At 39.2% G+C, this 25414-nt stretch overlaps 1 protein-coding gene across 3 annotated transcripts; it reads left to right on the top strand.

Annotated features, from left to right (window-relative positions):
* The first annotated feature begins 205 nt into the window (after positions 1 to 205).
* APIP (APAF1 interacting protein) lies at positions 206 to 24717 on the top strand. Of its 3 annotated transcripts, none has more exons than XR_009520400.1 (8): positions 206 to 347; positions 7239 to 7339; positions 11839 to 11887; positions 13080 to 13197; positions 14637 to 14772; positions 17909 to 18076; positions 18693 to 18855; positions 24404 to 24717. XR_009520400.1 is itself a non-coding variant. In XM_060018689.1 (7 exons), the coding sequence occupies exons 1-7, from the start codon at positions 291 to 293 to the stop codon at positions 18790 to 18792; spliced, it is 729 nt and encodes a 242-aa protein (XP_059874672.1). In that variant the 5' UTR covers positions 206 to 290; the 3' UTR covers positions 18793 to 19605. The 3 variants fall into 3 exon arrangements, 1 of the variants encoding a protein (XP_059874672.1); XR_009520399.1 differs by lacking the exon at positions 24404 to 24717 and adding an exon at positions 19037 to 19605; XM_060018689.1 differs by lacking the exon at positions 24404 to 24717 and having other exon boundaries at positions 18693 to 19605.
* Positions 24718 to 25414: the final 697 nt, after the last annotated feature.

Genomic DNA, 25414 nt, shown 5'->3' with positions numbered 1-25414 from the left:
CCCTGTTGGACACGCCCCCTGGACGCCAGCCGCCCCTCTGAGCCTTGGAATCAAGCTCTTCTAGCCCCGCCTCCAACAGCTTGGCCCCGCCTCCCGGTCAGGCGGCTCCGCGGTTGGGTCTCCAGGCAGCGAGGCCCTCCCAGACCCGCCTTTCGCCTTGTCCGCCCCGCCCCCAGGGTGCCCTCAGGACCGCCTGATTGCAGTTCTGCCCTTGCCGCGTCAACCCAGGCGGAGCGCCAGAAGCAAAGCTGTGAGAAGGTTGGAGGGCGCGGGTACCCCTCGTCCGGGCCATGTCTAGCTGTCACGCTCCGGAGGGAGACTGTTGCTCACTGCAGTGTCGCGCGCAGGTAGGGGCGGGGCACTGTATTCCCAGGAGGCGAGGCGCTGGCGCTGCGCGACGGCGGAAGCGCGGTGCAGGTCGGGTGGGGCTTCAGGCCGGTTCGGACGCGACCCACGCGCGCCGCCGCTTCCGTTCCTCGTGCAGACCTGAGGCCCCGGGCCCCAAGGCGGGCCTCCTTCCAGCGATGGGATTCTTGGATGGCGGGGGTTGGGCACCAAACGTTGAAAAGGGAAAAATAACGGAGGAGAGCGTCGGGCGTCTTTCGTGTGTGTTTCAAAACAACTTAACATGAAGACAGACCAAGCTGGGAAACGTGAAGCTCTGGAGTGGAAATGAAGCTAAGACTGTGGTCTCGAGCTTCTTTTCTGCGCCCTGGCGACCAGCCCGACGTTTGCCGCCCAGTAGATACTCGGAAACGTACTCCGAGCCAGATCTGTGGACTGTAGCCAGCACTTTTCATCTGCACAGTTGCTCTTTGCCTGTCTCGGTTTAGATTGATTATGGGATGATCGTGAAAAGGATTTTTCCTTAAGCAGAAGTCAAAGGAAAATCCACCCTCAGGCTGCTCATAACTTTTCATTCACTTCTGCGCACTAAGAATTTTATGGAACACCCAAGTGCTCAGGGTGGTGATTAAGACCATGGCCTGGGGTTTGGAGGAGAGCTAGACGAATAAACAATTAAAATGTGAGAAGCCTTGCTTAAGATACAGGGAAAGTCCTTATTCCTCCTGTTATTCTCTTTCGGGGCTGAACGCCCCAATTAAAAAGTAGTAACATGACATATTTTATTGGGAAATACTTGTCAACCACTATCTTGTGCAAATAAGTGGCTTAACACAGATTAGCAAAGTCCCTTGTTTCCTTTTTCCCACTTATTACAGCTTATTTATTTTTTCCTCTTTTCACTGCCAACTAAAATTGTCGTACACTGTCTGCCTCTGCAAGGTTTAGGTCACTATCTACTGGAGTGGTTGACCGTCAACACACGCTGAAAGGAGTTCAGAGAGGAGTTAGGAATGAGATGTTCGAGGAAGAACAGGACTTCAGATTTTTTTTTTTTTTTTGCGGTACGCGGGCCTCTCACTGTGCTTGATTCCATGTAACTCCCCTTCACTAAAATCACCTCTCTACTGACCTCCCCCCCACCCCACCGCTTTGGAGCAGTTCCTATGAGCTGAGAGGCTCCCTCCCGGGTTATTTTGCCCCCAATTAAACTTAACTGTCACATTGTGCATTTTTTTTCAGTCGACATCGTTTTTTTTTAAACTACTCCCTAGAGTATAAACTCCTTTAGCGCAGAGACTTTGTCTTGTTCATGGCTGAATTCCCAGGAAGTGCTTGGTACATAGACACTCAAGAAATACTTATGACTGGCATCACTACCCACTTAGCTACTCAGCCAACTGAAACTTAGAATTCCTCTAAGCCTTCCTTTTTTTCAGTCTTCTCACCCAAAGCCCACCCTTTCTTTTTAACTTCTTAATTATCTTCCAAATCCATCTCCACCATCACCACCTTACCATTTCATTTTGAATTATTTCCACATCCTCCACATCTTCTGGTCTGGTCTTTTGCTTCCTTGGTTGTCATGCTTCAGCCTCTTCTCTTTATTGCCACTGTAGATACGTTTCAAAAACAAAGTATGATCCTATCATCTTCTACTTAAAACTACTCAGCAGTTATCAGCCATCTATAGCATAGATGGTTGGTCCTTAGATGAAAGGTCCTTACAGTCTTTTTCCCTCCCCCCTCCATCCCATAGAACTTAATTCCGGTTCCAACTACTCAGAGTTCCCTCTGACTGAAATGCCCTTTCTCCTCTTCACCTACCTGCATACTTGGCCATCCTTCATTAAAACTTAGCTCAGCATCCCTTCCTCTATGAAGCTTTTCCCAACTCCTGCCCCCTCCCACCAGTAGCTTCTGTTCCCATAATGCCCTGGACCATCTTGTTTTATATATTGCTTTGTCGTTTCACAGCTGTTAACTTCTTTACTAGAGTTTGAACCCTCAAGGGTAAGGATTTTCTCTTACTCGTATTTATTTATTCAGGACCTTCAGTAAAGGTTTGTTGAATGAATGAATGAGAGGCTATATAATAGATACCAAAAAAAGGTACACAGTGCAAATGCCATGGCACAGAGTTTGAGGAAGTATCACTTCCTGCGGAGAAGATGAGAGAAGGAATCATAGGGGAAGTGGGTAGGAAGCCTGGTGTAAAGGCTGACAAGCAAGAGTTTGACAGCTAGAGGTGGGATAATTGGAGATCCAGCATGAGCAATAACAGTGCAAAGAGGAAAAGATGTATTCTTGGCTGGCAAGAAAATGTGTCTTAGTCATCTATTGCTGCACAGCTAGTATCCCAAAACTTAGGCTTAATGCACAATCATTGTCTCACACAGTTTCTGATGATTAGGAATCCAGGAGAGTTTAGCTCAGGGTTCTGGCTCAGGGTTTCTCATGAGTTGGCAGTCAAGCTGTCAGCTGGAGCTTCAGGTATCTCAAAGCTTGACTGCAGCTGGGATCTGCTTCCAAGCTCACAAAGTTATTGGCAGGCCTCTGTTCCTCACATTTTATTGGCTGGAGGCCTCAGTTCTTCACTCTATGGCCTTCTGCGTAGGCTGAGTACCCTTACAACATGGCAGCTGGATTCCCCCAGAGCAGGTGATCCAAGAGAGAGCAACCAAGACAGAAGCTGTAGGCTTTAGTAACCTGCCATCAGAAGTGACATACTGTCACATCTTAGTCTGTCTTCACACAGACCAGCCTGGTACAATGTGGGATGGAACTCTACATGAGGATGTGAATACGAGGAAGCAGGGAGAGCCATCCTGGAGGTTGATTACCACAACTAGGTTGACTAGAACTGAGAGATGTATGTAAAAAAGTGAAAGAAAATATGTGAAAAGTTAAATTGGAGCAAGAAAGCAGATGGACTTAAATAAGAGACCCAGGGGGTGATATTTGAACATTAAATGGTTTGAGGAAGGGAGTTCAGTGATCAAAGTAGTGTTATTATTTTTGTACTAATAATAGAGTGAAGGGTAAGCCGGAGAAGAAGAAAAAGGAGAAATTGTAGGCAAGGAGACCAAATAGGAAAAGATAACTTTAATCCTCCCCAAATATGTGTCCGTGAGAGCTTTTACTCAATTCTTACAAAATAAGAAAAATAAGGACGATGGTAAAGTGAATTTCACAAAATTAATTGCATTCATTTAAAGGACTATGTTTCATTACAACATTATCCTTCTACTTTTTTTATGTTAAAAATACACTTTCCTTTTTGAAAAATGTGATAATGGATGGTTAAATATAACCAATGTCATTAACTGGTAACCTTATGTCAGTCCCTAAAATTTTAAAAGCAGCAACAAAAACTACCGGTCTTGAAATTCAGAAGTCTAAGAATCACTGATCCAGATTATTAAAATAAGGACACTGATGGCCAGAAAGGGTCACAGACTCGCTGTAGTGGGGGTCAAAGCTAAAGCCAGCCTCCTTGTCTTCTGATTTCTAGTCAGTGCTTAACTGGTAAGAAGAGTTTTTGTTTTTTGTGTTTTTTGTGGTACGCGGGCCTCTCCCGTTGCGGAGCACAGGCTCCGGACGTGCAGGCTCAGCGGCCATGGCTCACAGGCCTAGCCATTCCAAGGCATGTGGGATCTTCCCGGACCGGGGCACGAACCCGTGTCCCCTGCCTCGGCAGGCCGACTCTCAACCACTGCGCCACCAGGGAGGCGCCGTAAGAAGAGTTTTTAAGTGTAGTGAAGGTAGGAGGGAGAAATAGGGCTTTGAGTGGAGGTGAAGTTGCAGAGAAAACCAGTATGCAACGAGGAGAATGAATCAGAAGTGCAGAAGGAAACAAAGACCAGAGACAGAGAAAATGCTGACACTTTGACTGTGCCTGTATACAGTCCATTCTTAGGCCAGTGCGAGGAAAAATTCTGCAAGACTGAAATGATCAGAAAAGACCACTAGGTGTCTTGGGGCTATCTTTACGCTATTTGACAGGTCTATGAATTGTAGAATGCTGACAGTAATGCAGATGATTATTTTTCATAGAAAGGCAAGTTGTCTTATAGAGATTCAACTTATTGCTTCAGCGGATATTGTCCAGTTTTTCTATATCATTTATTTGTAAATCCAGGATTCCTGATTATTTTTATGTGTGTGTGTTTTGAATTCTCTTTGGACACCGTTGTATCATCTTTTTGGTTCCCTCATTTAATTGATGGGCTAAATACATTTGACACGTGTTCATTTTATGTTTGTTAAGAGTCCCTTGGGAAAACCTCTACCTGAGGAATAATGCCTCTATTATGCTTAAATTGAAAGAAAAGGTGGGGGAAGGGATTAGAGCCATTGTTGGCTGTGAGCAGGTATCTCTCAGTGACAGTCGAGGCTGATTTCCTTAAAATAACTAGATTGAAAAATTGGGGAAATGAAGTATTGATTCAAAAACTGTTTAGGCTTTAGTGTTTTGAAAGTGTATACAAAATACTGTTAAATGTTTCTTCCTCACTGTATGGAACCTCTACTGTAAGAAGTTGATTGTAATCCATCTTTAGATATGTCTTTCAAAATTCTTATTCTAACAGACCTAACAATAACAGGCAAGTAATATTGACATTCAGGGAAGAGCTAAATACTAACTAAACCTTTTCTTTCTTGTGAATTCTTATTAAAATACATATTTTAATTTTTACTTTTCTTATTATTCTGGATAACTTAAATGACTGCATTTTTACTAAATATCTCTGTTGGTTCCTGCTGCTAAGTGATTATTTTTCTTGAAATTGTAATTTTGTGGGTTTGAGCGATTGAATGAAACTTTATTAACAACAGCTGCCTTACCATTGTTATTCCTGTAGCATGAAGCAGGCCAATTGTTCTAATACCTCAGTACTGGAAAGACAAAAGGGACAGGGGAGGCCCTTAATAACAGACTGTTTTCTATAATGTTTGCAACGTGCCCTGCAAGTTGATGGTTAAGGATTGGAAAACTGCAGGAGTCTTCTCATTAGCTGTAATTTAATATGTAATTAAAATATCACTTGTATCCCTAAAAAAGGAAATAGCAAATTATACAGGGCATGGGTAATTTTGGCTAGATTTCATAAGGAAAGATGTAAGAAAGACCAATATAACTTTAATTTTAATTCAGGAATTTTTAACTCGTTAAAATGGGAAGAAAACGAATATTGACTGTGTCACACATTGTGCTTCATGCTTTGTATCCATTATATCTCATTTTAATCCTCATAATGTTCTTATTTAATGGATGAGTAAACTGAGGCCCAAGGTCACGTAAGCAATAAATGGTATAATATAGATTTGCCTTTGTGTCCATTAACTCCTAAGCCTGTGTTCAATCAGAACTTTTAAAAAATGTCAACATTCCCATGTTTTTAATTTTATATATTTAAGTCTACTCCATCAAATGATCATTCGTAGCATTTATCTAAAATAAAATGTGTATGTAAAATATTAACAGTGAATTTGGGAAAATATCATAATTTCAGAAATCCAATTAAATAGCTGAAAATTTAGTCTGTTCAATAATAATCCCTCTTTGGACTCAAAGATGTTTTTTTCCCCTTTACCCAGTGCCAAGATTTATATATGCAGGTTTGCTAGCTGTGCTTCTCTGCACAGTGTGACTACTTCTTGTTCACTTTCACCTGGAGGGTATAGCCCCTTGGGGTCCCATGTGTATGTAGGGATTTTCTATTAGATGCCCTATTCTGAGCACACCCAAGGCTTTATCTTGTGTTTCTAGTGACAGGCATAGCTATCAAAATTGAAGAGGTCACCAGAGATTTGCAAATACCTTCAGGGAAATTAGGGCTTTGGATCTCACTTCCCTCCCAGGTAGACTCACTCTTGTTTCTTTTATGGCTGTGAAACCTTATTTTCTTGCCAGCTCAGCAGTATATTTTGAAATATTTTTTGAATGACTTATTCAGCAGTTTTACTTGTTTTCAAGGTAAGGTTGTATATTATACTGCCAAAATGGAATTCATTGTATTTCTTTATTATAGTTTTTGTTTTCATTAATTTTAGCTTTAAAACAGAGGGGGAAACGCCTTGTTTTGTTTTCTAAAGAGGTAATCATTAGACATTTAAAAGTAAGGCTCTTATTTCAACTAGATTTATCGTACTGATCATTTCACCATTTATACAAATATGGAATCATTATATCGTACACCTGAAACTAATATAATGTTCTATGTCAATTATACCTCAGTATAAATAAATAAATAAGGCTCAGTGTTTATCCCAACATATATCTTCATAGGATTGGGCCTAGAAAGTATTAATTATGATTGTTTCTGAGTGCTTTTTATATTATTTCTTGACTTTATAATTCCATAATACATATATATTGCTTTTGTAATAAGAGAAAACAATACAATTGCTATGAAAAAAAGGACATTTTTAGAATAAAAATAAAATTGAACCAACACAGATAATAAACAAATAACTATCATAGTATATCATGTATATCATGCCTTAATTGAATAAGATGTTATGTGTAAAGAAATTTTCTGGACAGACTGAAGCATGTCCCTTTCAGCACTAGATCCTATTTTATTTCAGCCATTTCAGTAGATACTTTGTAATATAATCTGGGCATTTCTCCACCTTGTTCTTGCAACCTGTTCCATAATATTAGACTGTATGGCCCTGAATAATTCCTGGTTGCAAAATAATATAGTAGATCCACATTCCAAACATTAAAAACAAAATATATTTTGTAATAATTTTCTCCCTCCCCGTACCTCTCTATGGTAGATTTTCTTAAACTTCCTTAAATTGGTTTCTTAATAGAGATATCATCTAGAATAGTCATTTGATAAAATAATGTCTATTTTAGAAATCATTATCTTCTTTTTAAGGACAAGGAACATCCAAAATACCTGATCCCAGAGCTCTGCAAACAGTTTTACCATTTGGGCTGGGTCACTGGGACTGGAGGAGGAATCAGCTTGAAGCACGGGTAAGTTTCTGGCTGATTTCATTTCTGAGAATTCTCCATATAAGTAGACCACAGAGAGCCTAACATGTATTACGTACAAAGAACAACCAATGATCAGTTTTATGATACTGAAGGTATTTAGTTTCTAAATAGAGAAATAGGTATTTGCATAACTGAATGGAATAATTGTGCAGATGTTGCAGATATAATAAATATCTAAGGATTTAAGAACCATAATTTCTAATCAGAATAATTTGGTCCCCAGTCCATGGAGTACCAAAGTTAAATAACATGTTGCTGGGTATGTTCATATGTCTGGAACTACCAAGGGTCCCCTCGGGATAGACAGGATTTGTTTCAAAGGTTCAGATACATATTTTAAAGTCACTTAAATATAGATTACTAACCACCTAAAATGCTAAAAATTACATTTTTTTGAGTCCAAAAAAAGGCAATATGCCTTTCTAAATGCATGTATCATTATTAATGGACATAGCACCTGCAGGTCCATGTTGTTCACAGGACAAAACAAGAGGTACTGGCCTTGAAACAGAAGGAATGAATAGTAGTTAATTGTTCTTTAGACTTACTCACTGTCTTTCCTTTAAGAGGGTGAAGAAATAAGTAACCTACTAACAATGAAAATAGAGGTTGTGGAATCTCACTCTCTTAAGTGTTTCTGGAACAGGATTAATGTATTTGCTCCTGAAATATTTTAGGAATAATATTGTATGGAGGCTGAATGTTAAAACTGAGTAACTTGATTTATTTCTTTATCCTAATTCACTTTCTTTAACAAAATTGGATTACTACAATATTTATGTAATGTTGAATTGTTTAGAAAAGAACGGAATGTAAAATGTAATCAGAACATTTTGAACAAAGGGGATTTTATGGCATACCACAAGATGATGCCATTGAAATTTCATCTGCTTCAAATTACCAAGGAATTCATGAAATATTAATTAAACTGTGGGAAATGACAGGGGAGCCCTTAGTAAACAAATGTCACAGTTCATGTGTAGGGAGGCTCTCAGTCTGGAAACGTTCTGTTCCACATGGTATCAATACATGGGACATCCGTCATGTGCGTCCTCTCTTACCATCAACCCAGTGCTAATGTGTCAATCAGCATTTTGCAGGTTTTCAAGTTATTTTGCCAAAACTTTCAAGTTGATCTGTTCACAGCAAAGTCCTATAATAACAACACTTGTTGTTTCATTTATTCATTTAGGAGTTGAGTCCTAGTAATTTGGTTTCTCACCTGTATTACTTATAATAAATTATATTCTAAACATTGCCTTTAGTTAACTGCTTTTTTTTTTGCATTTGCAGAAATAGTTTGTATATGTACAAAAGAGAGCTTTCTACCAAACTGAGTTAAAATAACTTTTCCAACTGGCTCAAAAAAAACAGCTAAGTTAAAAATAGAATGCAGGTAAGGGACCATTGCAGATCTCAAGAGGGAATATTTTTGATCATAAAGAAATAAAAGACTATATTCTTTGTAAAACTAAAATTCTTTGTAGAACCATGCACTAAAATTATGTGTGGTCACCCTAAAACACTCACTGGCAGCTCTTAAAATTAATTGGTTTTATGGCACTACAGTCAATTTATAGGGAAGTTGCATTGTGTTTGTAAAATGCTTTTTCCTCAGCTTCTTAATTGGTGAGGAGCCTCCTGGAGGTCACAGGTGAAAACAGCCACAGTTTTATGGCACTGTATTTGGAATCTTACTAAATTTTTGCTTTACAGAGTAGAGTGGGTAATTTGTAGTAACATGTTGAATTTTCTCCCTAATATTTAAATGACTTCATAGACCCATATCAATAATTTTATCAGCAGTATTATTCTCATGTTAGTGAAAGTTTGGTTTTCTTTATCTGATGCTTAGAGCGAATAAATTTGGAATGAAGCACAAACCCAATAGATTGTGTTTCCAGAATAATTCTAGCAATAAGCCCTTTGGGGAATATGAAATTATTTACTGATTCCAAGGTTTGGCTACTATCAGTTCAGCTTGTGCTATTGGTGTATGGTGCCAAAAATGTATATAATAAAAGATAGCTTGGGCTTCCCTGGTGGTGCAGTGGTTGGGAGTCCGCCTGCCGATGCGGGGGACACGGGTCCGTGCCGCGGAGTGGCTGGGCCCGTGCGCCATGGCCGCTGAACCTGCGCGTCCGGGGCCTGTGCTCCGGAGCGGGAGGGGCCACAGCAGTGAGAGGCCCACGTACCGCAAAAAAAAAAAAAAAAAAAAAAAAAAGATAGCTTAAGACACATATAACAGTTAAATCAGAAGGAAGAAAATGGAGGACCAAGAAAATATAATCAAGGCAATTCCAGGATACTAAGCAGCCATTGTACTTAGGCTGGTTTCCTGTCTTTCACAGCATTATTTTTTTATGTGTCAGAGACACTAATCCTGTTGTATGCTATTAGAATTAAAATTAATAAACCTATATTGTAGACAAGATAATTGAATCATAGGAAGGTTTAAAGGATTTTTTTTAAGTAAATAAAAATTGAACATGTATTATAAACTCTTGTGTTTTGTTCACCTGCTTACCACATTGTGAAAGAGCAGGGAGTATGGAGAAAATAAATTCTAAAGCTTAATACCTTGAAACTCAAAATGCTTTTGTTTGTGGCTTACAGTACCAAGTAAATACTTCACTTTTAGTCTTTGGCATGTTTCCCTCCTAAAATAAAGGCTCTGTCATCTTTGTATTAATATTTTTATCCATGTATCTCCTTCTTTGTAGGTATACTTTTTTCTAAAACCTATTTAGCTAATCTTTTAATTACTCAAAGTTGATCAAAGTCTAAACTGATTTCCATTTTATAAAGGCAGTAATAAAAATAGGTTTAGCATACCAGGGAATTTCCTAGCGGTCCAATGGTTAGGACTCCACGATTTCACTGCTGAGGGCACAGGTTCAATCCCTGGTCGGGGAGCTAAGATCCCACAAGCCATGTGGCATGGCCAAAAAAAAAAAGAAAAGACATTTAGCATCCCAAATTATTTGAACAAACTGAATAAAAACCCTGGATTTTCCCACTTCGTAGGTGGAGTTTATTTACCAGCAGACTGTTTCGAACTTTATTTGAGTCTGTTCCCAGGACTGCATAAATATCTCCGCACACAAGAAGACCTACAAGTCCACTTAACAGCGGAGGTGACTGGACTAGGTACCACACATGATTCTAGAGTCTCTTTCATGTTACATGAGGACAAAAGATTTGGATCCCTGGTATTTATAAGGGGCCGTTTTAACAGTAATGATCCCTATGCATTCCCACTGGTTCCAGAGGAGTGCCACTTTATGGTTTTCTTATGCAACAAAGTTCTAAAGCAATAGGTACTTTGTGAAAATGAATGCTTGAACAAAGCTTACTCTGCTTTGGATTTCACTCCCATTATCAGGCATTTATTTTCTAGACCTTAATTTACCAGTAGATCCTTAAAGGTGCTTTCTTAAATTTTTTTAAGTTCCTAGTCTATAGGTTTATTAGTAACCCCAACTTCGATAGCTCAATTCAATATAGGCAGTCATCCTCATTTTCACTGGGAAACAGTTAATATTTATTCAGGGTCCCTACGTCCATGCCTCGGTGGCAGACGCTGGAGCGCGCAGGTGCTGGTATTTCCTTCATTTGCATTATGTGGCAGTTCTTTAACGCCCTCTGGCAGCAACTGAAACTGATACATGAGCCAAAGGACCTTTGTTGAGGGTGGAGAGAATTTAGAGAAGATTTTAGATTAATTTCCAGAGCAAGTTTGAAAGCACTTTGTGGTAAGTGGTATTGTTATAGCATCTCCCTTAGCACAATGTGCTGTGTAACACAGAGATCTCCAGATGTAGCCATGCCTTTTATATTTCTAACTTTCTGCAATTGTTCTGGCTTTGTTACCAAATATTTTCACAAAATAGAAGTGTTTTTCAATTAGGAAGCATATACTGTTCCACCCAAAAAGTAGCCCAGTGTTAATGCTGTAATTTAACAAACCATCCAGCAGAGGTCTCTGAGCATCATGTTTTATAATAAGAGCATTTCAAACAATAAAATTAACCCTGATTTCTTGCAAGCAGAGATCTACTCCAAGTGAGCATATTTCCCCTGATTGGACTTTAGAATAACTGTGTTCCATGTATAGTAAGATAAACTCTGCTTATTCATGCTTAAAGATGCTAAAGACTTATGTTTTCAGATTTGTATTTCCCCTAACCAGATAAAAGCCTGGTTACCATTGATTTTGCACCATAAAAGGAAATAAAGAAATATATATGAAAATGTAACAAAAGCAACTATCAACATTTTACTGTGTCACCAGCATTATAAAATTAATTTGGTATTCTTTCTATACAGCCTACACCATTAATTAAATAAAGCAGCTATTTGTATGACTTGATTTATAAAGATCATTAATGATTGGACTGCAAGGGTATACTTTTCTTTTTGCAAAAGCAGAACGTTAGAGTTAAATAAATACCAATTTCTGTATTTTGTGTTACCAGCAATGAAATCTACATTGCTCCTTCAGGAGTGCAAAAGGAACGCATTCAGGTATGGTAAAGGGATACTTCTTAAACCCAAATGTCTGTTCTTCTCTACTTGATTACTGTTTTGTGAAATGGAATTAATATTAAAAGAAATCTTAGTTTTGAAGGGAGGTTATATTGTGATGATTTAAATACTAATCAACAAACATTTGTTAAGTAACTATTAAAATTTTTTAAGGTGTTAAGTATCCTGCTTGCAATCAGGTGTTTTGAATTCTCATTCAGCCTCTAGAGGGCAAAAGCGAATAGTGCAATCTTAAGTCATAATAAAAAATGATTCTAACTTTGCAGCATTATAACACCATCTTTATCAGGCTAATAGGGTAATCAGATTGGTGGTCTCAAATGGACCAAACTGATTCATATTTAATAATGGCAAAGCTCTTTCAATTTAAAGTTATAAAACTTTGTATCAACATTTTGAGAAGACCCATTCTGTATTAATGCTAGAATAAACCCAGAATAGAGTTAAAACAAGCACATAATACTTAATTCTGTCTAAGGCATAGTGCTTCATTAATAAAACATTTATATTGTAGTTTGTAATAAACTCTGGTAAACGAAAGTTACAAGTCAGAGATATGCATGTATTACTAGGAAAAACCTGTGGATCTACATAATTCCTTAGAACTTTAAAAATAAAGTACGTCATCGAGATTAACATTTCTCAGTAGCAGTTAAGTTTCTCAAGGGATAAGAAAATTTTACTCTGTATTTTTCCTCTTATATTATGAAATGTGAAAAAAATTATAACACCCATTCTAAAATGATTATATATAGTCTCTCTGAAATATAGTTGTGAAATTACATGGCAAAGCTGAGAAACTAAGTTGATGAAATGACATCAACATCATTACATGCATATTAAATTTTCCATATCACTTTTTTCTTCAAATTCTAAAGGTCGATTTTTTTAACTTTCTTGAGATGATTTTTATTAGTAGAAAACATTTTTTTATTTTTCAAAATGGCTAAAAAATTTTGAGAGAGAAACTATAATTATATAAATATTTAAAATATGAGTTAAATATGTATATATATTAGCACTGTTTATATATACTATATATAAATGGGATTGTGTATATGTGTGTATATATATATATATATACACACACACACACACACACACAAGAAAGGGGACATTTCTAATTGATATTGTATAAGCCTTCTTTTTTTCTTTTTCCCCCTCTAAATAGCCTGAAGACATGTTTGTTTGTGACATCAATGAAAAGGACATAAGTGGACCTCCACCATATAAGAATCTTAAAAAAAGCCAGTGTACTCCTCTTTTCATGAATGCTTACATAATGAGAGGTAGGCAGAAAATGTATTCAACGTAAAGAATATTTTCAGAGTAGGCTCCTGTAAATAATGGCAATTGTTGTTGTAGTTCACAGTTCTTGAATACCTGCTATGTGCAAGGACTTTAAATATGTTAACTCATTCAGTCCTCACATCAGCCTCTGTGGGAGGTCCATTATTACCTCATTTTATATATGAGAGGACAGAGGCTCTGGGAAGATTTTCCCAAAATAAACAGCCAGTGAGTATTGGGGCCAGAATTCCAACCTAGATCAATATGATTCCACTAGATTGTCAAGTTAGCCAACTAAATATTATATTTACAATCCAATTCCTACTCTTAGTTCAGAGTTATATCTCTGGGAACTTGTAGTAGAAGTTAATCAAAATACAAATGAGGGAAAATCATGACCTTTTCTTCACTTCAGTAGGAGTGATTGAAAAATTTACTTTATGATAAAAATAGGACTCTTACTTTAATTCCCAGAAATTGTGGTAGAAAACCAACCTGGAAAGGTTGAACCTAGAGGACAATGTAAAAATAGGAAAGTATAACTGAAGTACTGGCTCAGCCTTAGCAATGAAGTCATTAGGACCATGCTTTAGTATAGCCCCTGAATAAAATCAATATAGAGTTAGTAATCATGCCATGTGCTGTTCCCAGACATTATCAGCTACTACTGAAAGGATGAAACTTCAGCAACAGATTCTAACAGCATGAAGAATCTTTCCTAGCAAAAAGCTAAATAAACTTCCCATTGCAAAAGTAGCCATTACTGAGTTTTATAGCATACAAATTCTTTTTTAGGTAAATCCCTTGCATCTATGTCTTAAAATTCCTACCATCCCCTTATGTTACTAAGATATGGCCTACACTATGAAGCATATCTTGATGATTAAGGGACAGACTAAACTGGGTTCAAATCCAAGTTCTTCAACTACTGTCTAGTTGGACAACGTAGTTAAATAACCATGGACAAATTATTTAACATCTCTGAGCCTCATGTCCTTGACCATTAAATGGGGGAGATGGTTGTTGTGATGATACGAAGAGATAACATCTATAAAGGGGATTTGCCCAGTGCCTGGCACATAGGAATCCCTAATTGAGTGGTGGTAGTATTATGATTATGATCTCCACAGTCATTATAGTTGTATTTCAGACCATGTAAAGGATATTTCTTGAGCATGTGTAAAGTATCGTGCGTTGTCCTGATGCTGGATAAAGCTTAATTTTTTTTCCTTGTGCTTTCTGACTTCTCTATCAGTAGTTCTCTTTCCTCTCTTCCTTTCTCCCCTCCTACCCGCTGCCAACTTATTATTCCATGCCAAGAAAAACGAGTCCACAGCCATATACAAATAAGTGTGTGTGTTTATGTGTATATATTTTTTTCTTTAAAAGGTGCAATTTAGTTTTCACTGAGCATATAACTGTATTCTTCCCCCTCCAGGAGCAGGTGCTGTGATTCATACCCACTCTAAAGCTGCTGTCATGGCCACCCTTCTTTTCCCAGGAAGGGAGTTTAAAATTACACATCAAGAGATGATCAAAGGAATAAAGAAATGTATCTCAGGAGGGTATTACAGGTATTTTCCCCTATTTTTTGCTTAAATTATTTGAACAGGGCTTCCCTGGTGGCGCAGTGGTTGAGAGTCCACCTGATGATGCAGGGGACACGGGTTCGTGCCCCAGTCCGGAAAGATCCCACATGCCGCAGAGCGGCTGGGCCCGTGAGCCATGGCTGCTGAGCCTGCGCGTCCGGAGCCTGTGCTGCACAACGGGAGAGGCCACAACAGTGAGAGGCCCGTGTACCAAAAAAAAAAAAAAAAAAAAAAAAAAAAATTTGAACAGTATTTCTCCTTCTTGTAATAAACAGGATACTGATCTTTTTATGTATTTAATGAGATGTTGTAGATCTGTGTTAGATAGTACCCCCCTTAATATTATACTTCCAGATCTATTCTCAGTGACACAAATCAGATGCCTCCCCTCCTTTTCCCCATCCCCAACCCAGCCTTGGTAAATTATTGCCAACATGAATAATTAAATGTTTGTCAGAGTAAAATGCAAAAATCCTGGCTGAGATATCTACAGAGCTGGAAAGAGTGTGTTCCTTTATTGAAAAACCCCAAGAGCAAGCTCTCCTCACCTTCACTTTGTCTTCAGGAAGTTTCAGCTCTGACTGAATCTTATGCTTCATTTTGATCTCATGTAGTATTTCTGGAATATTTTCATTTTTAAAAAAGTTTTATAATTATTTTAATTAAGTAGATCTCTATACATTTATAATTTTTCAGTGTGGAAACTGGCATAGATAGTATAGAATAGAGGCCTTCTGGATAAAATCAGCTAAACCCACCAGCCCACAAAAATGTAGCAATTATTCGTCAATCTAGAGTAGTGACATGAAGAAACACGTTCCCAGGGCTCAGGGACAGGCTCGGCATTTTGTTTGAATGTACAGGCATTCTTGTTCCTGAGCCTTCACCCTTCCCAATTTCCTAAAGGGGCTGAATCCACTTTGCCTTGTTTAGAGGAAAAGGGTGCCAGTTTTTCTGAAGTGTTCTTACAGCAATATCTTACTGTTACTGAACATAATAGACTGTATGTGTTTAAACTAGTGTGCTGAGAAGTTAATTGGACTTGATTTTAGTTAATATTTATTGTGTGCCTAAAGCATTCCTCAGCACTGGGAAACACCTATTTACAAAAGTTAAATATTTAAATTATGAAAGTGTACATACTAAAAAAAGCATAGCCGCATATTGCCTTTTCCATATCTGGGTCTTGAAGGAGAGGCATTATGTGTGCTATCAGTTTCATCGGCATTTGATTGCTTTGGTGAAGAAATAAAAATAGGTCAGAAGGGGCTTCCCTGGTGGCGCAGTGGTTGAGAGTCTGCCTGCCGATGCAGGGGACACAGGTTTGTGTCCCGGTTCGGGAAGATCCCGCATGCCGCGGAGCGGCTGGGCCCCTGAGCCATGGCTGCTGAGCCTGCGCGTCCGGAGCCTGTGCTCCGCAACAGGAGAGGCCACAACAGTGAGAGGCCTAAGTACCGCAAAAAAAAAAAAAAAAAAAGTCAGAAGAACGTGTGAGACGGTGGAGAGGAGCGGAGCACAATAGAGAGCCTTTGGAATTTTGTGGAAAAACAAATGCCATGAATAAAAAGATGTCATTTGTTATGCATCACAATGTATACACTTTATATATTATTTTGAATGTCTCAGAATTTAAAGAGTACAAAGTTTTTTGACATGCTTTTGCAATTCTGTTTGAACCTGGCTGGGAAATCAGTAACAGGGTCATTATCACAGCTCAGGGGCAGTGATACTTCATCAGTATTTGGGGAGAATCCTAAGTGTCCAGTCAAAAGAAGGGGCAATAAAAGGTGGATGAGTAAGAAAGAATGGAGTTTTTACATTTTCTATTCTACTTTTTAAATTTTTAAGTCCATCTTAAAAAAAATTATAATAACTTTCAAATGCCTAATTCTTATCGGGGGAGGTTACCATGTTAACTATAATTGTTGTACCTTTTGGATGCAACATGCCTATGGTAGAATGAAAAGAATACTGTTTGATGGTCAAAGGACTACCCTGGCTCTGTTCCTCAGGTCTTATTTTGCTGTGAATTATTTTGCACCTGGAGATATTTCTGACTGTTCGGTATATGGTAGAGGAAAATATAAGTTTGTGGTTCTCCTGGCCAATACTAGGAAAGATTTGGGACTAGCAATTTATTCCTTCCACATTTAAGGATATTTTATAATTACCTCTATTTTACTTAAGTGAAGTAATGGGCAACCTCGTACTGTTCCTGATAATGGTTGGCCAGGTTCTTTATCACATGACAGCTACTCAGTCTGTACCTTCCCTAAAGTAGTAACTTCTGATAATATATGGATAGAACTTATTTTGGTTAAGTTTAGCCATCACAGAGGTAGTTGAAAAGCAGATGTAACATTAACAAGGCAAGAGAAATTCATGTTAAAAGGAAAACATGTCTGAGTTTTGATTGGCTGTAAATGACCTCACAAATAGACATAGTTTTACCAGTAACAAGCTATTTGCTTAAATATTACTGCAGAAACAAAAATGAAAAATGCATACTCTGATTTCATCACATGTACTTACTAAAAATAAGGTAAAGAAGTTCTAATGTCACAGATTTGAGAACGTTCTGAAAATATTGTCATACCTTAGCTCCAAAAGGTTTTTGCTATCCCAGGGCCATAAACCACACCTGCATTTATTTATTTGTCTATCCAAGACACTTTTGGGTCCTGCAGAGATAGAACAGAATGATTTTGTATCGTTGGGAAATTCCTGCCTTAATACGTAGTTCAATTGTTAATCCTTCCTATGCTTCTAATTCTGAAATTTATCATTTCTCATCTCCTGTTAAAACTACTGTGATTCTCTATCCTTCAGGGAAATATTTGTATGATCTTGATAATTTCTTTGTTAGGTTTTGGTATCCTGTACAAATTTCTGCCACTTATACTTAGGATTGTAACAACGCCTGCCAAATTCCCAAGGTGTCTCTTGATACAGTTGTTTATACAAGATACACAGAATAACATGCAACATCTTGTTCCTAATTTGGAGTGGCTTTTCAGATATAAAGAGAACGTCTAACTTGTTATTTGAGAGAAATATAAATTTTATATATGAATGCCTTTGTTTTAAAAAGGAAAGCAAATGGCTTGTTTTGTCTTAATAGATATGATGATATGTTAGTAGTACCCATTATTGAGAATACACCTGAGGAGAAAGACCTCGAAGAGCGAATGGCCCGAGCAATGAATGATTACCCAGACTCCTGTGCAGTACTAGTCAGACGGCATGGAGTCTATGTCTGGGGAGAGACATGGGAGAAGGCTAAAAGCATGTAAGTGTAAACCGAAACCAAAGAACGTCCGGGGCAAGTCACCACACTCTAAAAGAGAATGAAATGTGTTTTATGATTGAAAACGGAGTATGATTTTTTTGTGTGTTACTGGTCAAATTGGTTTAAATTTAAATAGTTTATCATTAATTATTTCTAGATATTTTATTTGTATTATATATTCTTTTGTTAAGAAATATTTTTCAGATGAGCTGTTATTTGGCAAGGCACTATGCTCTTTGATACAAAGAAGGAGATACAGATCTTGTTCTCTGAGTTGAGGGCTAGAATAAAGCTAACCCAAGTTGCATTAAGATTTGCTGTATTTATTTCAAAAAATGGCACATAATAAAAAATTTAAATTTACATAAGTAGTATATTTTAAACTCCCTTTTATTTCCTGAGAAGTGTATAGTATGGTGGCATGATTCGGTATGATTCCGTGTTTTAATAATGTTGGAGACAGACTAAGAGAAACTTTGCCTAGAATTGAGGAAAGAAAAAAAAATCTGCTAGGAACAGGGTTAACTTGATGCAGAGGAAAAATGTGATTGTTAGGATTGGAGAACTCTCTTTTCACTGAACACTTTTAGTTCTTTTTGCTTTTATTTTTTAACAGGTGTGAGTGTTATGACTATTTATTTGATGTTGCCGTATCAATGAAGAAGGTAGGACTGGATCCTACACAGCTTCCCGTTGGAGAAAATGGAATTGTATAAGCCAAGTGGAAGTTTATTATACGTAGAGACAAAGCTCATCTTAATTATTCTTAAATGACTCAGGTATTTTTTTTAATGAATTGAAAATTTCCATGAAGCTATTGATTTGTCACTAAATGCTGCAGATCTTCTGACAACTGGATGATATTTGCTTATATTCTTGTTTTTTTTTTTTTGTTTTTTTTTTTTTTTTTGCGGTACGTGGGCCTCTTACTGTTGTGGCCTTTCCCGTTGTGGAGCACAGGCTCCGGACGCGCAGGCTCAGCGGCCATGGCTCACGGGCCCAGCTGCTCTGCGGCATGTGGGATCTTCCCGGACCGGGGCATGAACCTGTGTCCCCTGCATCGGCAGGCAGACTCCCAACCGCTGCGCCACCAGGGAAGCCCTATTCTTGTATTTTAAGTGGCAATACAATGGAATAAAAATTTTATAGTGAATGTTTTTTGTGTTTATTTCTAAACCCCTTAACAGCAAAATATTTTCCTTTAATTTTTTTTTATATATACTCCCAGAGAATTCCTATTACTCTTTAAAGTTGTTAGGATAATAGAATTCATTGGAAAATGTCTACTTAATTACAGAATGAGCATTTTCTTATTTTAATATTGATATCATAAATTTATATGAAAAGTCAAGGACATATATATCCCTCAATGTTGATGTCAAAACAATTTTATAGATTTCCCCTATATGCTGTAGTGCTTGCCTGTATTGTAACCCAGGGCACTCATCTTATATTGGGATCTGTTGTAAAATTCAAATCAAGTGATATTAACTCAAACTCTCCTAGCCAAATAAACTGTGACCAACCCAGAGATGTAATCAGAAAGTGTTTTTTTTTTAATGTAGCCAAAAGCAACACCATCTTGATCTTAAGGTTTTATTTGGTTAATGCTTTTATTTAATTGGGAGAGAAACTAATACACCATCTTCTAAATTATAACCTCATACACCCCCCTCTCGGTTTATCGTCTTGAACCATTTGAGTTCATTTACCCCAGTTCTTTCACTCCAGCAAGTCTTTAACCTCATCCAGACTTCCAGTCCCTTGATCTTACCATTTGTCATTGTCCATGACTCCTTTCATATCCTTGCTTCCTTCCTTATGAAGCATAGATGATGGCCCAGCATTTTCACCACTTTATTGGAAACATCCTAACCCCCTTGTATCTTACCCCCCCCATCATACTCACCTGGCAAAACCCACAGTCCTTGTGAGCCAGTTACTTGGCACCTGTACCAAAGCAGCCAGGCCTGATGGGAAAAAGTACACAACTATGTTGACTGATCTCACTTCAGATTTATGACCACACCTCTCAGGTGGGCAATCCATGCTGTCAAACAAACCTACTACACTTCCCTAGTTAGTTCGTTTTCCCTACCTGGTGACCATTTCTCCTCACAGCTATTTATCTGACATCAAATACCCAATCTTCCTCCCCCCATCACTTCTCAGATGGTAACCTCCTCATACTTTCAGAGATAAGTAGATTCATTCCCAAGAACTAACAAATCTTCCCATTTCACGTTTCCATCAACCTTCCTGCCTTCAGCTTTCTTTGCCTCTTTCCTTCTGCCGAATTCTAAGTTCGTTCTTCCACTTATGCCTTGGATCCAATGTCCGCTGACCTTCTCAAGGGCTTTGCTTTCTGCAAAGATCCCCACATTTATCCCATTTCTTTCTTGCATTGTTAATTTTTTACCCTCTTCCACTGGTATAAAAACATGCTGTAATACTTTTCACGTTAAAATACACACAGATACCTTGCCTTCAACCACCCTTCAGCTAACTCCAGCGCCTTTAGAGCAACGCTTTTTGAAATAGTGATCTGCTTTTCTGTCAACTTCTGTTCTCTCCCTTGCTCCTTGACCCACTCCAATCCAGCGGCATCATGGCCACTGAAACTGCTTTACCAAGAATAAGAAATCCCCCGCATCCTTATCCTTTTGAATGCTTCCTTTGCTTTCTTTGCTCTGAGTGAATCCTGTCTCTCCCCTGGGGATACAGTTTCCCCTGAAGCTGTCAGTGGTGGTTGTTTTCACTTCCTCTCTTACCCCTGGCAGTCAGGTGAGTGAATTCCTTGGACTCTAAATGTCTTTCCCCTCCTCCTTGTTCCATTGTACTCAGCAAACCGTCAGTCACAGATGATTCCAGCTCTCTTGCAACTCCAAACCCATACCTGTGCACCTTAATATGGATGAAGGGAAACGCAACCACGTCAAGGTCAAGTGGGCCTTTAATGCTGCTGGTGAATTTTACTTTGTTACCCCGGTTTCTTCATTCCCCTCCTCCCCTCGACAACTGTGTCTCTCTTCAAACTTCAGACACCTCCCTGCATACTCCCTCTTGGCTGATGACCTTGACTGCTATGTCACTGAAAAAAATAGAAACCACCAAGAAAGAACTTGCTTCCTCTTCTGCCTGCAGATACTCTCGTGAAGAACTGGCCATGACTCCCACTGAGGCCAGCCTCTCCCCTTAAGCAGTAGATCTCCCAAGTCCAAAAACAATTCCCAGTTTCCTGGCGTCTTCCCCACCTTAACTCCATCCTTCCAGTCGCCCAGGCAGATAATCTTAGCATCCTGCTTGGCGGTTTCTTTCACAGGCTACATCCAGCTAATCAGCAAATCCCATCAGCTTTAACATTGAGACTAGTCTCTAAGCCAGTGGTCCCCAACAGTTTTGGCACCAGGACCGGTTTTGTGGAAGACAATTTTTCCACGGACGGGGGCGGCAGGAGGTCGGGGTGTGGGAGATGGTTCAGGCCGCTGTAATGTGAGCGATGGGGCGCGGCAGATGACGCTTCCATCGCTTGTCCACCGCTCACCGCCTGCTGCGTGGCCCAGTTGCTAACAGGCTGCGGACTGGGGACCCCTGCTCTAAACTTCTCATTGCATTCACTTAACCACCTGGCCCAAGGTCCACCATTTCTCACCTAAATTATAGCAATTGCCTCTAAACTAATTTCCCTGCTTCAGCCTTTGCTCCCCACTCTCATCCCTGGTCCCAACAGTGTCTGCTCAACACAGTAGCCTGCATGGCACTCCTCTGCTCAAAACCCGGGCTTCCTGTCTCACAATGAAGGCTCCGATCCCCTCGCCTCATTCAGTCACCCTCCTCCTCACCTACTCTGCCGCAGCCACTCTGGCATCCTCCTGAGTCTTTACAGCTTCCCAGGCACTTTCACACGTGTTCTTCCCTCTTTAAACCTCTTCCTCCAGACACCTGCCTCGCTCATTCCCTCTGCTCATTCAGGACTTCACAGATCACTTCTGTGCTGTCTTCCCTGATTATTTTATTTTATTTTTTTATTTTTTATTTTTTTAAATGCTCCGTAACTTCGGAGTCTTTGCCCTTGCTGGGCCCTCTCCCTGGGATGCTCTTCCCATGTGTGGCTCCACGGTTATCTTCTAAAGGTCTTCCTTGTGTGAATTAGATCCTCCTCTGACTGCCAGCGACACAACGAGGAGGGCTTGCCTTCCCAGCACTCTAGGCAAGATTCCATTTGCTAAGTTTGGATCTTTCAAGTAGGGCCCCAGTAAGGGTCCTTCCCCACTCCACACACGCCGCCCGCTCCCCCCAACCCCGGTGTCCTTCAAGTCAATTGAAGGAGACCGAGTGCCATTCAGAAGCAAAGGGAAGCTTCCTTCCTTGATGTAACGACAGACAGGTGCCAGCTCCCGGTCCAGAGCCTGACTGTGCTTATTTGACATTGCAGCCCCACTCTCCGTACCCAGAGCGCTCGCCTCTGCTTGCGCTTCCTGTAAAGGGCTCAGAATGAACTAGCATACTATAATTTAATTGTTTATCTTTTTCCCCCCTCACTAGAATGTGAAACCCATGAGGACAGGGATTTTCCTCTGTTTTGTTCACAGGTGTATCTCTACTCTAGTCCCTTGAGCAGTATCTAGTACGGAGTTGGTACTCAATAAATACCTGTTCAGTGAAAGGCAAAATGAATGGCAAGTTCTCTGTATTTTATGCGCCTTTACGGTAGCTTTTTGCCAAAATGAGTGGCCAGTTCTCTGTATTTTATGCACCTTTAGGTAGCTTCACTGGTGATGACTCCCTCCTTGAAACTTTTCTCTAGGCTTCCATGACCCTGAACTCATGCGATTTTCTACTTACCTCATTGGTCACTTCTGTGGTTCTTGAATACTTTTCGTCTCTCAGATGACTAATTGTTGGAGGGCCTCGGGACTCTCTGCCCTTAACGGTATTCTCCACCTACACATTTTTCCCAGGAAATCTCATTCAGCACCATAGCTTTAAACATTATCTATGTGCTGATGACTCACAGTGTTTTATCTCTAGCCCAGATGTCTCCCTTACATTCCAGACGTATCTCTCCACCTCCTAGCCTCACCCGTTGGCTGTCTAATAGGCATCTGAAACGTACCTTGGCCCAAAACAGTGCCACTGATTTTTCTTCTGTATGAGCCATTATCTGCCCCCTCTCAGCCCCAAACATTTTCTGAATGAGTATGCCAAACCTCTTTGAGACAGACCTCTGTCTTGTTCACTACAACCAAGAAAAATGCCTGACACATTGTAAGCACTTCGTAAATATGTGTTTTCTGGGTTCTTGGTGAAGGTTCCTCTACTGGGGAAAAATAGCTTTAGTCACTTCTGCTTAACCTCATTTTCTTAAGATGGAGCTAATGAAAGAGATAAAGTATGTGAAGGAACAAACCGCAGGGCTTGACCCATAGTAGTTATTCAATAAATATTAATTACCTTCCTTTCTATAAGTCCCATTTAATCCTCCTGAGAGGGTTTCGAAGTATTATCCCATTTTTTTAGATGAGGAAATTAAGCTCAGATAGGAATAATATGTAGAATTTAAGAGAAAGGATGTAAACTGCTTACCGCAGTGCCTATCATATACTAGAAGTGCATTCAAACTATAAAGTTCCTTTCCTAAACACCCCTCACTTAGCTACCCTCGCGGTAATTGTAATGCAGGTAAGTCATTTAAGCTGTGCTGTAGTACAGCCTGTCTCCGACTGTATTTTTTTTTTTTTTACTACTATACACACTGAAAAGATGAGCAAAACCTGATTTAGAGGTGGGGGGGACAGGTAGCTGGTGGAAGTCTGTATCTCCTAGTTAGTTGTTGTTGTTAAAGAAGAATATGATCCCTATAATGTGATTGTTAGAAGCTGAGGTCCAAAGGTGATACACATACTGCTCAGGGAGGGCTTATTCTCAGCGTCTGGCACATGCGTGTTCAGTGAATATTTGTGGAAGGGAGCAATAGACATTCTTTGCATGCCCTTATGACTGTTTTTCTCTCAATTATCCCCACTTCTTTAAATAAGGAGGGGAAAGGTGGGTTATGAATGAAAGATTAAACTGGTAAGAGATCTAAATCAAACACTTTTATTTCATTAAGTGCAGGACATTCCATTCACTCCCAGATTGAATAAGGAATTAACATTTCAGTCAAGAGTATATTATTCGTTTCTCAAATGATTTTAGAGCCTTCTGGTCCAACCCAGCTCTCTTTTGTGAGAAGCAACTCAAAATACTATAGTTCCCCAAAGAATGTCCCAAACAATCAGAACGGTAAAGTCATAACCTTAAGGAGAGTTTCATCTTATATTTCAGCTGGCTCAAATACTTCCCTTTTGATGAAGAAAACTGCCATATCTCATCAGCAATTCCAGTCAAGGTAGTCAGATATGGGACTTATAACATCGATATCACTTTCCAAGAAGCAATAAGAATTCTCCCACCAAAGTTCTTTAAAACAGGACTACAAGACAAACAATTTGGCTTTTGTTTCATTGCCCTATAATCTATCATCACTGAGTCATCACGTTTCGGATGATAATCACTGAACTAAGTATTCTTCTTTTGTGGTTATAAGTTATAAGCTGTGCTCATCTCTTTGTCATAGTTGTCACTAATCGTGTAATTTTATTGTTTGAAAGTATATTTTCTGAAAATTAAATAAACCTGACTAAAGAAAAAAATATAGTTTTCCTCCATTTATTTTCTTCTTGTTTAAAATTCTATAATTTTTTATTATTGGAATTTTAGAAACCAGAGAATAAGCAAGACGATTAAATATTGGATTAATTAATATTGTATCAATCTCCTCTATGATTGTTCTTGAAACTTTCTGATTTAGAAGTAAAGGTTGTGAATGAATTTCTTCAAGTCATCATAATGGTGCCCAGCCCAGGCCAGGTGTTTTTTGTTTTTTTGTTTTTTTGCGGTACGCGGGCCTCTCACTGTTGTGGCCTCTCCCGTTGCGGAGCACAAGCTCCGGACGCGCAGGCTCAGCGGCCATGGCTCACGGGCCCAGCCACTCCGCGGCATGTGGGATCTTCCCGGACCGGGGCACGAACCCATGTCCCCTGCATCGGCAGGCGGACTCCCAACCACTGCGCCACCAGGGAAGCCCAGGCCAGGTGTTAATGTAATAATCATAGCAGTCTCTACTTTTTAGGAGCCCAAGCACTATGGTAAGGACCTTTAAATACATTACACCCAATTCTCATAATAGCCCTTCAAGGTATTATTACCCCCATTTAATAGATGAGGTAAATTAAATTCAGAGGTTAAACTACCCAAGTAAAAAATTTACCAAGACCACCCAGCAAGCCCTCTGCA

This window comes from Delphinus delphis, chromosome 8 (genome assembly GCF_949987515.2).
Source record: "Delphinus delphis chromosome 8, mDelDel1.2, whole genome shotgun sequence".
NCBI classification, from domain to species: Eukaryota; Metazoa; Chordata; class Mammalia; order Artiodactyla; family Delphinidae; genus Delphinus; species Delphinus delphis.
Note: the sequence above shows the minus strand (reverse complement) of the source record. Positions and strands in the feature narration are given on the sequence as shown.

Excerpts from the sequence above, each read along its gene's own strand:
- APIP (XM_060018689.1), top strand. The coding sequence starts at position 291 with ATGTCTAGCTGTCACGCTCCGGAGGGAGACTGTTGCTCACTGCAGTGT. Across the intron at positions 7,340-11,838 it reads GGAATCAGCTTGAAGCACGG|CAATGAAATCTACATTGCTC; the intron begins GTAAGTTTCTGG and ends TTGTGTTACCAG. Across the intron at positions 11,888-13,079 it reads TGCAAAAGGAACGCATTCAG|CCTGAAGACATGTTTGTTTG; the intron begins GTATGGTAAAGG and ends CCCTCTAAATAG.